This window comes from Conger conger, chromosome 18, assembly GCF_963514075.1.
Source record: "Conger conger chromosome 18, fConCon1.1, whole genome shotgun sequence".
NCBI lineage: Eukaryota > Metazoa > Chordata > Actinopteri > Anguilliformes > Congridae > Conger > Conger conger.
Window position 1 is genome coordinate 6,099,454 of NC_083777.1, and position 13,855 is coordinate 6,113,308.

General features: G+C 45.0%; 1 protein-coding gene across 1 annotated transcript in view; it reads left to right on the forward strand.

The window, feature by feature from the left end:
* The window catches only part of wu:fc17b08 (microtubule-associated protein futsch), a 34,254-nt gene extending 25,899 nt beyond the window's left edge, over window positions 1-8,355 (forward strand). Inside the window, exon 7 of the mRNA XM_061227432.1 lies at window positions 162-8,355. Coding sequence (XP_061083416.1) covers window positions 162-4,779 — 4,618 coding nt within the window. The 3' untranslated portion in view covers window positions 4,780-8,355. The remainder of the gene's footprint in view (window positions 1-161) is intronic.
* The last annotated feature ends 5,500 nt before the right edge of the window (window positions 8,356-13,855 follow it).

Sequence of the window (13,855 nt, forward strand, 5' to 3'; positions counted from 1 at the left end):
TTTCCACCCCAAACCTGAAAGTTTTTGTGAGATTTATTTCAGTTCCTGAGAGGAGAGGTTTGGTCAGATGTTGTCAAACAAAAATAGATATTGGTAATTTTTGAACTGCATGTTTTCTGTTGAACACCACTTTATGTCCGTGCTGCGTTGCTGTCTTTCAGTGAGCCTCTGGACCGGAGCCTGGCAAAAGTGCAAGATCTCCAGTCGACCTCCACCATGGAGCAGTTCATGGCTAAGCTGTGTCTGCACCACCAGCGGCAGATCGTCGATGCCTTGGGGTTCCTGCAGACCGAGGTGAAGGCTGTGGGCTCCTCCTGTTGTCCAGGGCCATCTGCCTCGAAAGCATCTCTTGAGGTAACTGCAGAAGCGGACTGTAGCCCAGTCCCCCAGCAGGAAAGTCCTGATTACCTCTCTGGACAAACGGCTGCTCCAGTCTCCTCCTGTTCCGCAAGAAGTGCAAGCCAATCTCTAGAAACGGCTGATCTGCCGGACGCCAACAAATCACCTGTCCAAGAGCGATCCCCCGAGACCACTGGCTACACGGACGCCGCTTGTGAGAGTTGTACCTCGCTGACACGGTCTGACCCCGTGGACCTGCGCAAAGCCACGCCCGGGAACAGCAGAGGCTCGAGACTCCTGTTCAGCAGCACCGGTGAGAGGGAGAACAAACGACGGGATGACCTGCCATCATTGTCGACGAAAAACACAAGCTCTGGCAGTCTGGCTGAAGTGAAGAAATTTCAAATGCTTGATGGCTCCCGTCATACTCTTGTTGGCACTTTAGACGAGCGGCAATGCAATCCTGAAACCCTCCTGCATCCCGTCAGGGATGACCTAAGTCCTGAAGAACTCAGTCTGTCTATTGGAAGTCATGATCAGTTATTTGATCATCCCTACCACACCGAGCAAAGAGCCTCATCTGGAATTACCAAAGATTTGTTTGTCAGTCCTTGCCCTGCCAAGAAGACCACAAAAGCGTCATCTCCAGCCTCCCCCAGGACGGCTCGGAAAAGCAGCCGGGGGACGTATCCTAGACCCAATCATTCGGTCTGTCCGATAATAAATGACCCAGACATTCATTGTGACATTGTGTACATTAGCAAACCTATAACTGAGTATGAGCTTCAACCTCCAAATCGCATTTGCCCACGCCGTAATGCTCGTAAGAGTACAAGAGGCTATGCATACATGGAGGAAATCTGTGAGCTGAAAACTGTCCGAACACTGGCTGGGAAACCTGGCACCAACAACAAGGGCAATTGCCCTGCCCCAGTGCTGCAGACCACCACGACAGTTACCCCGAAACAGGCCCTTTCTATGCCGGAGAGTGTTCCCCCTGTGGATATACCCTTTGCTGGAGACTGTGGAGAGACCGTTGGTCAAAAAGAGCAGAAGGATTTAGCTGGGCATGATGTAATGGCTGGGGATGATGTAGCAGCAGTCAGAGAGGCAGACCTGATAGTTGAAACCAGTCAGACTGGCCAGCCTCCTCTCCGAGAGAAGACTCCGCCTCCTCTCAGAGACCAGACTCCACCTCCTCTCAGAGACCAGTCTGCACCTCCTCTCAGAGACCAGACTCCGCCTCCTCTCAGAGACCAGACTCCACCTCCTCTCAGAGACCAGACTCCACCTCCTCTCAGTGACCAGACTGCGCCTCCTCTCAGAGACCAGACTCCGCCTCCTCTCAGAGACCAGACTCCGCCTCCTCTCAGAGAGAAGACTCCGCCTCCTCTCAGAGACCAGACTGCACCTCCTCTCAGAGAGAAGACTCCGCCTCCTCTCAGAGACCAGACTGCACCTCCTCTCAAAGACCAGACTGCACCTCCTCTCAAAGACCAGACTGCACCTCCTCTCAAAGACCAGACTGCACCTCCTCTCAAAGACCAGACTGCACCTCCTCTCAAAGACCAGACTGCACCTCCTCTCTCGCCGTCTGTAAACCAAGAAATCACAGAGATGGTGACCGAGAAGGAGCAGGAGAAGTCGGAGGCAGAAGAGATTGTCGGTGGTCAAGATGGCCAACCTGACGTGGAGGTGAGGCAGACATTACTGCCACAGGGTGATTCACCAGTTGATGCAGCAGCAGCAGCAAGTGATGAAATTGCCACAGAGGGTGAGGCCAAAAATTGTTTCGGTGAGCTTCAGTCAAGTTCAAGGCTAACACGGGTGCTGCCCACTGAGGACTCCGTTAAGTCAGAGAGCATTGGGGCCAGTAGAGACCTGAGCAAACAGGACCAAGGTCCTGAGGATCCTGAGGCTCCAGTGGCTGAGGATCAGGAACAACCAATGCTCCCTTCGGAGAAAGAGACCCTCCCAGAAATTGAAGAAGAGCATTTAGAAAAAGTGCATTTGGAGGAGCAACAAACAATTAGCATTGATCTAGTTTCTGGGACAGCCAAAGGCATGGTGTCAGAGGATAGCGGGAGAGAAGCTGTGGGTGAGATTTTTCAAATAGAAGCTGTGAAAGAATCTGCTGTGGAGGTAAAGCATTTGAAGCATACTGAGAATGAAGGCAGTGAACCAGAAGCTGCAGTCATCCCCTCTGAAATTACTGTTCCAAAACGGGTCAGCGGCCGAGACATTGCTCCATCGGACAGGTGTTTACGGAAAAGGCCACAGCCAGTCAGCTCAGAATCAACAAAGATTCCCAAGACAAACCAGGCAATGCCTAGTTTGCTTCAGATCCAGGATTCTCCAGTTGACCCGCTCAAAATATCTGGACCCACGCGCCCTCATAGGTCCGTTAGGGTAAAGCAGCCAGCTCCTCTCACTTTGAGTGATACCACATTGCAGAACACTGAAGAGAAGCCTGTTGATAAACCTCAGCTATCTTCTGAAGTCAGGCCCAACACAGGTCAGGCAGGGGATAATATGGTACAAACGAGACACAAGGCCATGTTGGCAAAACAACTGGGGAATGAAGTGGGAAGTCAGTGCAGCAAAGCAGCACCTGCTCCCACAGCAGGCCCTAGTACAGGGATAGTTGGCCTGGTGATGCCTAACCAGCTAGCCCACTTGAAGGAAAAGCTGACTAAAAACACTTCTGTGGAAAGCAACATTCCTGGAGATTGCAGCATGTCTTCAGAAAATACAATGGACACGTGTCGGAAAATGCCCTTGACAAGGGAGAGAAGCAAGGTTGGAATGTCCTCTAAACCCATGAGGTCTGCAACTCTGATGAAGCACAAGAAGCTGGTCCTCAGATCTCAGAGGTGTGCTACACTGGCAGCTGCTGGCACAAAGGCGGCGGCCGAACAGGACCAGGCAGACCCTGATATCAAAGCCGGGACAGAGAAAGTTTCATCTTCACAACCCGCCCAGAAAAGGGACCTTGACCCTTTCGGACTGCAGAAGCTCAACCTGTCTGTGCCAAATCCTCCAAAGTTTCTGGAAGCACTGCGAGGGGAGGAAAACCAGCTGCAAATAATGAGCCTGAACACAAAGTATGATAAGATGCAGAGAGGTTGGGTCCAGCTGGACAAGGAGGGACAGCCGGCACAGAGGCCCAAGAACAAGGCAGACCGGCTGAAAGAGATCTGGAAGAGCAAGCGTAGAGTTCGCAAGCCCAAGCCTTTGGATCAGCAGAGGTACTCTCCCGTGCAGATGCTGTTCATGAAAACCTTTGATCTGACGAGCATCTGCCGTTGGTTTCTGCAGTCCACCGAGACTAAATCGCTGGTGATCGTCAAGAAGGTGAACACGCGCCTCCCTTCCGAGACTCAGCTCTGTTTTCACAGCTCCTCAGCCATGGCGGGCTCTTCCCACGGGGTCTTCCCAAGCATGCAAGCCGAACGTTTGAAAAAGCACCTAAAAAAATTTGCCGTGGCGTCCCCCGTTAAAAGCAATGCTAAGAACCAAAAGCTCATTGCGAAAGCCCTGGAGCAGGAGGCCATTTGTAGCAAAGGGAAGGACAAGCTCAAAGAGTTGACCTCTGCTACCCGAATCTCCACCAAACCCTACAGCAATTTCCGTAAGCTGGAGGTACGAGCTGCAGAAAGCCAGAAGGCCACTGCCACCATAAAGAGTCCTGCCACTGCCAGGATCCTTAGAAAGTATACCAATATTCGAGAGAAGCTGCATGTTCAGCAGCATGCACTCAAGCCTAAGATTGCTGTAGAAGACCTTAAAGGCAACTGCGTCAAACCTCTGCTATCCCCAAAGCTCGTCTCCAAACCAAAAGCTTTGCCAGAGAATAGGAAAAGGGCTGTGCATGCTGGGGAAAATGCTGGGAAGGAGCGGTGTACAGGCAAAAATGTGAAAGTTAATTCTCCTTCCAGTAAAAGAGACACTTTGAAGAAGGCTGTCAAGGAGAAAGGAGCCAAGAGCAGCAGAAAATCGTCGCAAGTTTTGTCTAAAAATGTTCGCAAGGTGCTGAAGAGGGCTCCTTTAGTGTCGTCGGCTGCTTCCAGACCAAGGAAACCTCCTACTCGGGCTCCAGCTGCTTCAGGACTGAAACGCAGAGCTGCAGTTCCAGTCAAGGCCAGCAGGGTCACTAGAGAGCAGAGGCATGGGGTCGTAAAAGCTGCGCTGCCGAAAGCCAGAGACGCAAAATTACAGGTGAAAACGGCCCTGAGGAGCAAAGCGCCGGAGTGCGAGACCGTGCAGCCGCTGAGACCGGAGGCCTTGCCTTCGCCGTCTTCGGACCAGGTACTGACACGCTCTCAGAGGAAGATGGAGACCATGCCACCCATGGGTGCGGCATCAAGACCTTCCCTGAAACGCAGCCAGGAGCCCCCGCCCACACCCACCAAACGTACCAGAACATTGCTTTCAAAATGAAAATGTCCTTTGTGCATTAAAATATACTACTGTTGCAAACATGTCTACAATTGGGGCTTAACAGACTTATTGTTGGACTGGCAAATTACTTTTTTTGTGATTTCCTTTTGAAAAACTGCTTTTAAGGGGGGGGGGTGAATGTGAAGAACAGATTAATCTTGGATTTGCTTTTGCTTCAGTAGGAAGATGCAGAAGATAAAGGTGGTGATGCTATTTAAACTCACTTAAGATATGCGTGTGATTGCCATGTATGCATACTGTATGACATGCGTGTGTGTGTGTGTGCGTGTGTGAGTGCACACGCGTTTGCCAGGTATGCATACTGTATGATGTGCGTGTGAGTGAGCGTTTGCCATGTATGCAACCTGTATGACGTGTGTGTGCATATGTGTGTATGCATACTGTATGGTGTGTGTGCATGCGTGTGTATGACGTGTCTGTATGCATACTGTGTGCGTGTGTGTGTGTGTGTGTGTATGACGTGTCTGTATGCATACTGTGAGTGTGAGTGTGAGTGTGAGTGTGAGTGTGAGTGTGAGTGTGAGTGTGAGTGTGAGTGTGAGTGTGAGTGTGAGTGTGAGTGTGAGTGAGCGCAAACATGGGTGCTGAAGCCCGCGTGAGGTGCTGCTGAGGAATACACTCCTCTTGTTTTGTATTACACACTGCTTTGCAATCAGAAGAATACAGATTATATAAATCAGGTGCCTTATCAATATTTAAAGTAATAAGATATGTAGCTTAAGACGAGCATCGCTTCTCAACTTGTTGCACAAACACGTGGACTGTGGGGGGGTGGGATTGTGGAGTTTAAAGAAAGGCCTGCTCAAGCACATGGCCTGCACCAGACACCCCCATCTGTCTTCCTGCATGAGATCTGGTCTAGTTCCCTCATCTGTGACGGCTTATTTTACTTTGCGGTTTAGTGGCAGCATCAGTCGTCTGTAAGGTTAAATCTTTTATATATTTTTTTTGGTTTAACTGCCCTGTTAGAAACCGTATCCAATCACAACTCCTCCCCCCCCGTTCTCTCTTATTGTAAACCTGTAGTAGAACTGTGACAATGATGTGCGTGATTTAATGTGGTTCCGTTCATTGTGTTTGATTTTTATGCAGCTTCTGTCTCCTCCCCTCTTCAGCATTAAGTATTTGAAGTGACCCCCACGATGGGCCTCAGTGTCTTTTCCTCCAGCTGGTTTTTTTTTTTCTTTTTCATCTCTCATTTGATGTCTTTTCTTTATTTTTTTTTAGCTTAAATCGATGCATGTTGCGCGGCTTAGATGAGGCTGAATCTATGCATGTTCAGTGTTTCCTTTAGCGACATTTGTGTTTGAAGACCTTGTGGTGACATGAACATTTGTTCCCAGTGTTTTGTGTTTTTGTCATAAACAAATGGCAGTTGGTTTAAATGTGAGATACGTTTTCGTCTGTGGTTGGAGGTAGCTCAGTCAATTGAAGCATGTCTTCTTCCCTGGACTTACACCCTTCTTTTGCACCTGAAAAACCTACAGGGACACTTGTTGCCAGTCAGATGTATATTGTACCCAACAGGAATACCTGCAGTGTAGTAATAAAAAAAAAGAAAAGAAAAAATCATGGAATTTTCAGGAATACCTGGACATGTGTGCACAAATGAGTGGTGCATTATGGGAAGGAACATATTTACATAGGGTTATAATGGCTATAGTTACAGGACATGGAAAAGATGGTAATATTCCAAATGTGGTATCACTTGTATGGAAAGCGGGACTGTTGTGAATGACAATGTTTGCGATGCATGTTCCTCTCAGAAAAGTTTGCAGCACATTGTAGCTAAAATGAAAACCCTTCCAGTCTGACAGTGTTTCTGAAAAACTGTTATCCCAGGTTCTACATCGGAACTGCAATGTAATATTCAGGTTAAGTGTGAGGCATGTTATAACCCCCAAAATTGTAATTGTATGTATTTTTTCAGGGAGAAATTGGGAGGCTTTCTCTGGTGAAACATTTTGGAATATCCTGGGTCTGCAGTTAAAATATTTCAGTAACGCCCAATTCAGTCGACCACAGTGCTTAGCCATAACCATGCTTCAGAAGAAGTGGAGAGAATCAAGGCTGTGTTGCTTTCTTGCATAATTTATTTCAGTTCTTAAAATTGTAAAACTCTAGGTTTAGTATTGAATTTTATTTTATTTGCTTTGTTTTTGTCCATTATCGCTACAGCTCAACATTTCTCAACAGGTTGAAGTGGCGCCAAATCTGACTTGAACTTGGATTTGTTCCTCAGCCTTTCACATTTGTATTTTGTTAGTTTTGTACTGTATATTAAACATCCAGATGTATTTATATGAATCCTAAGAATGAAGTGTCTTATAAGTTTGTGTCTGTGGACTGGACAGAATATTCTCTTTTCCATTTTTAAAAACCTGCATCAAACCCTGTTCTCTTTTAACCATGTCACCATATTTATGGCTGTCTTTTTATTTTAAAGAATATTTATTGTATTTTGAAAGCAGATTATGTACAGTTAAACATATCTTACAGTGTATACCAATCATAAGGTAGACTCCTCTCCATCCCGCTCCACGACCGATGCATTAATTTATTTTAATGAAGCTGATAGAGATATTTTTGTGGACAAGCAACACCAAGATTAAAAAAAGAAGAAAAATTGTGGCGTCAATTAAAAAAAATATGCCAATGTTATTTTGTTTTCTGACTGAGAAATGTGTTGCTGAATTTGAGGAATAAATTTTAGCAGAAAAATGAGTACACGTAGGCTCATTGTTTTACTGACTCGGTTAAAATTACATGGTGGGGCTAATTAATGAACACGATTTAATTCACTAGAAGCCAGTGAGACCATACTATTCAGAATAGACAAAAAATACAGGATGTCATAAATACATTTTTGTATCCCTAAATATGAATACCATGTAAAATGGTGTTGCCTTCCAGCTAGTATGATTTAAATTCTACTGTATGTAAAAATATAGGACAGAATGAATTTTTAATGGTAATTATGTGGCTCTGAATTATTTAGTCTTGACTGGATTGAGTGACAGTCTGACAGTTCTGTGAGTATTCTGGATGAGCTGAGACCGCATAGCTGCACAAAGGCGCCAGCCATTCAAATTTGTTTGCTGAATGAAGGCGGTCTCCTAAGTTGTTTTAATGGAGTGGTACATATTATATTTTGCTATTTGTGGAGTGTAATTGATAATAATAAGGGTGGAATGTGCACTGCATTAAGGTCATATGGTGTCCAAAGTGTTTGGTGGGGGTAGGCATTTGGAGTGACAAACTTCCTCAAGCATGTAGCAAATGCTTTAATATTAGGATTTGTTTTTTTATGGCCACAACAATGCATAGCTCACATTTTCATTTGATGCTATGAACTCTGAATCAGCCATCTGTTTCACCCCTCATTTTCCTACAAACCTCGCACACCAAACTTGAAACGTGAATCTATTTAGAAATGTAAGATGCAATTGTGATTGATGTACATGGATATCTATTTTTGTTTTGGTTTTTTTACATTAGGAATGTGCTTTTGCTAATTTGTGATAATTATATTAATGGGTTCGCCCTACAATTGGATCTTAGTTTGTGGGCTCTTTGTTAAAATAAAAATAAAAATGAGAAATTCAAACTTGCAAGGTGTTCCACAGGTTCATAAAGAGCTTTACCTCAGAGCTTTTATGTTTAGACATGCTTCAATCAACAGCCATGAACCTGGGATTCATAAAAGAGCAGAAACCTTTCAAAATGGCAAAAAATTAGTTTGTCTCATTTTGTTGGTGTAACACACATTCAGTTTGTATGCTGCCAAATGCCTTGGAAATGAATCAAATGCATTAAGACTGCACAGCAGTACTGACTGCCGCTGAAGCTCTAAAACTAGTGCAGTCACTGACTGCCTCGCTGAGATGGAGACTGCAATGTTCTGGTTTCAGCAGCAGGCTTGGGACGTGCAGGTGCCAGGTTCATATCCTCAAGTTTACCCACTATGAAAATGATGTAATAGCCAGATAACTTCCACATTTCAGTAATGGTACTGGTCACTGGTAGTCATTTGGTCAAAACATTAAGGTGGCTTAACAGGGCCCCCTGCTGGCGGATCTTTCACATTGCATCAAATGTTCAGCAAAGACAATTTGCCTTTGAATGAATGAAGAAGCCTGCAACCAGAGGATTTCCACACGTACATATCTAAGGCTGCTACATGGCTTGTGCTCCAAGTCTGGTCATCCTCAAGAGAGCCAATGCTGTATGTTATGGATGTGGGTGGTGGGGTATTATATTTGGCATGCAGTTTTTTCACACACGCAGTGCTTTGACACAACAGATCCTCACTTCTGCACTGTTACATTCTGACATACTGACATCTGGCCCTACTGCACTGCACTCCAACATCACGCATACAGTATGGCAGTGTAGTCTTGTTGCACCTGGTAAAAAAAATCCCAACGATTTTATACATGCACACAGCATATACACTCGCATCCACTCAGTGCTCTAAAAGTGGCGAAGGTAAGTACTACTGACAATGCCAACATAAGGTTAAGACTAATGGGCTACAACACAATTTACAAACTGTTACACATAATTCAATTCATGGTCACAACAATTTTACCAAATTATTATTTATTTTTTTCAGCAGGAAAATACGGAGTGTGGGGTATGCAAAAAAAGTCCTACAGCTCTGTATTTTGATGTCTCGTTCCCGCCGTCTGATATGCAGGTTTCAGCCCGTATCTCTGCTTGCCTGAGGGACATCCAGAGCTGGATGGACAACCACCATCTAAAGCTCAACCCAGGTAAAACTGAAATGATATTCATCCCTGCTAATACCTCTCCCCATCTGGATCTCTCCATTTCTCTCGGGGATACCACACTCACGCCGTCACCCAGTGCAAGGAACCTCGGCGTGGTGATGGACAGCAGACTGTCCCTTTCCGAGAACATTGCGGCGGTGACCCGGTCTTGCAGGTTCTTCCTATACAACATACGGAGAATCCGCCCCTTTCTCACCCCCTACTCGACCCAGCTCCTGGTCCAAGCGATGGTTCTGTCCCGCCTGGACTACTGCAATTCCCTCTTGGCTGGCCTCCCAGCGTCCGCCATCAGACCCCTCCAACTCATCCAGAATGCAGCAGCTCGTCTGGTCTTCAACCTTCCCAAATACTCACACGTCACCCCCCTGCTTACTTCCCTCCACTGGCTGCCTGTCATGGCTCGCATCAAATTCAAAACATTGGTGCTAGCCTTCCAAGCAGTTAAAGGGTCTTCCCCAGCTTATCTGCAAAAAATCATCAGACCCTACACCCCTGCCAGACCTCTTCGTTCAGCCTCCACAGGCCGCTTGGCACCTCCCCCTCTCAGAACCTCCACCTCACGCTCACGACTACTGTCTGTTCTGGCTCCACGGTGGTGGAACGAACTCCCCGTTGAGGTCAGAACTATAGAATCTCTCCCCACCTTCAAGCGCAAGCTGAAGACGCACCTCTTCAAGCAGCACCTCTCCCCATCCCTCCCTACCTCCCTGTGAACCTTAATTGTTGTTTCTGTGACTTGCTTTGTGTATCGGTATTTTTAGTTGGCTAGGTAAGCAGTGTTTGGATAGTTAACTTTGGTGACTTTTGCTCTGTTTGTTTGTTTGTTGTTCAAAAAAAAAAAAAAAAAAAAAAAGCCCCTTGTCCTTTTCTTTGTTGTACAGGTAGCAGTTGAAATTGTACTTACCTCTAGGGTCTTTCAGCGAACTTATCCCTGGTTATGGGTATGCACTTTGTTGTACGTCGCTCTGGATAAGAGCGTCTGCCAAATGCCAATAATGTAATGTAATGTAATATTGGCTATTAATTAGCTAGCTAATATCCGTATTGTGATGAAATTAGGGAGGACAACCGAAACATTTATTTCCGGAAATCAAGAAGAATATTATGATTATTATCTCAGTTTAACCTTAAATTAACGTCTGGTGGACAATAATTCTGCTTAGGTTGAATTTTAATGTGACAAAATGACTGTTGTGGCTTTTAAGCGCTCATTTTACCAGCATTCCATCAATGTTAAATGCTGGACCCCGACGGCACCGAAAAACAGGCAGATTTCACCAAGTACTCCTCACTGCAGAACATTTGCTCCTGTGCCGCCCACAATGTGTTGTTGAACAAATTCAACAATGTTGTTGAAACACACATTGTGGGCGGGGTTGCCCCGAGGCAAGGGGCAAATATTCTGCAGTGAGAACCCCTCGCCCTGCCTGAGGAGATGAGGGAGGGGCTCTCTCTCTGTTGACTGATGACTCGTGTTGCACGTACTGAGGAACTATGTGTTGTGGGGAGCAGCTATAAAAGAGACATTGAACGGCTGGGCGAGGGAGAGTCTGGGCTGCTTTGTCTGAAGGAACTGCGAATGTTGACCGACGGCTTGTATAGGTCCGGAACGATATTCTTAGCAGTATTCCTTGCAGTCTGGACGAGATAACCGGCGGAGAAGCTCAGCACGCCTTCTCGCGCCTCTACAAGTAAACCGCCTGACCGTCACGTCTGCTTGCCGGCTACAGCAGCGAGTGTGCTGCTGCGGGCGCGTCTTGTTGCCACGGGGACGGGAGACTCCTATGCTCGACCCCCACGGGGGGGGTCTCGTCGGCCCGGTGCGAGTTAAGTTTTAAAACGCTCTAGAGACTTTCCTGTTCAGTGTTGTCTTGTTGTTTGACTGACCTATAGTTTGTAGTGGTCCTTATTAGAGTGCTGTGCATTTTCCATACCGTTTTCTTAGTGTGCAGTGGGTTGCGGTGCTTTATACTGTGCAGTGTTTCTGGCAGTGTGTTTGCCAAGCTTTCTAATTCACTTGAGTTGCAGTGCCGTATCTATTAGGGAAGTGGGGGGCCATCTAAGTGGTGCTGATGTAGTAAACTATCAAATATTGAAAAAAATGAATACATTTTTGAATCACCATAAATGTTTGTCTGGACAGTATTATGGAAGTCGGTGTTGATAATCTGATAATAGACCGAAAATACTGTCAGACTACAAGTTTATATGATCTATATAATATTAGAATATATAAATTTATGGAGTCATAAGGAGAATCTGGTCAGAACATCCTGAATTTGATGACATGATAGTAGCCAGTATGTAAGGACATTTTTTTTTTCTTTCTTGCTGGTATTGGAGCTGCATGTATGTTTTGACTCTTGAGCTTCATGGCAGGCATAAGGCACAGCACTTGTTTCTCATTAACTGAGCTGCAGTGCTCTGATGTTTCTGTCCTTGTGCAGGTTGGGAGGGCCGGACCCTTTAGACTACATCAGCATGTACAGGAACGTGGGCTGCCCTGCCCAGGATGTGCAGGAGCATTGGCACTATGTGAGCTTTGGGCTGAGTGACCTGTACGGAGACAACCGCGTGCGAGTAAGTGCTGCAACACTGCTTTAACTTTGAAGTTTTATCACTTATCCACGCTAATGTTATATTATCACTTATCCACGCTAATGTTATATTATCACTTATCCACGCTAATGTTATATTATCACTTATCCACGCTAATGTTATATTATCACTTATCCACGCTAATGTTATATTCGTATTATAATGTTGCGTTATAGAAGCCAGCGGTAACCTTTTTATTGTGAAGTATTAGTTCTAAATTTGAAGCTGTTGTTGTGGATGCAGTAAGGTGTTCGTTATTTTAAATCTGTCCGCATTTATTGTGAGTTTTTGCTTGGTCTGGATTTCTGAGATAAATGTTATGATTTAAAAAAAGTAATATTTTACCCTCTGTGTAGTGTACACATTTTGTTTTACCCATATTGTGAGTTTTCAGTTATGTTTGTAAGCCAGTTTAAAATTGGAAGGGTTTAGCATTTGCAAAGGAAGGAATTTGTTTTTACCTGCTAATGCAAGATGTGCGTGCCGGTACCATTTACAATTTGGAACAGCATCGCCTTTTGTCCCTAAATGTATATGTAGCGGCAAGCGACTAACTGAGTGTGAAATGTTTCCAGGCTTTAGAAATTCTTCGCTTTTCCTCCGAGGCTCACCTCACTCTCGGTCTGTTTGTCCATGATGAGTCAGCTTCCAAAAGATGAACGAGACAAAGCTTCCACGCAAAAATATTCGAATCATGGATTTCCTGTAATCAAGTGGTTCGAGGAATTCAGTGAATCGTGACAGCCCTGTTGGTAATGGAGCTAAACCAAGCTTGACATAATGGTGTAACTTGTGAAAGAAAATGAGTAGTTTAAAACACGTTTTGAAGTTTTTTGGATTCTCGAGCAGTTGATGGTGACTGATGCAATTTTATATTTACAGTGCGGAAACATGAGATTGGTGATGAGAGAAAATATCTTTGGTAGGCAATGACCTAGGTCTTGATTGCAGGAATTTCACAAATGCAGGGATGTTACAAATTTGCTTAGATTTATGCTATTTGGCCATAAATCACAAAACGTGCACTTGATAAGCAAGTACTGAAAATGGAAATATAGTCTTTCACGGTACTGAAAGTGAATGTTTATTCGTGGTTGGGTTTTTTTTTTTTTTTTTTTGTCTCCCACTGAATGTTTGCAAAACGTTTCATGTTGAAGGACATGTCCGTACATTGTAGAGGCAGGTGCTGTATATCAGACTGTCGCACACTGTATGAATCACTGATAGACTGAGACTTAGTTCAGCAATTTAAGGGCTATTAGACTTGGGTGCGTAACCACAGCAAGATGCATGTGTGGAGCATAGTTTAAGTGTGTGTTCCATGTTGGACCATGATGAGAGTATTCGGTGAATTTGATTTTCGAGATGTTAAGTTTCTTTTTCTGGAGCAGTTCTCCCTGTTAGCATTAGCATCCTGTATGCTCCTGGTGTGATTAAGGGCATCATGCAGGGTCAGTTAAAATGAAATTATGGAGGTGTAGTTTCTTCTCCCCTTCTGGACAGGGTTCCACGCCGTGCTTAAGTGATCTGTGCTCTGGAAATAATGGGCAAAACTTCATGTGAACGTCAGTTTTAGTGTTATGCTTTCAAATTGTGAATTTAAAGGATACATCTTTCGGTTTTTAAAATGTATTTAGATGTATTTATTTTAGACGTAGTATTTC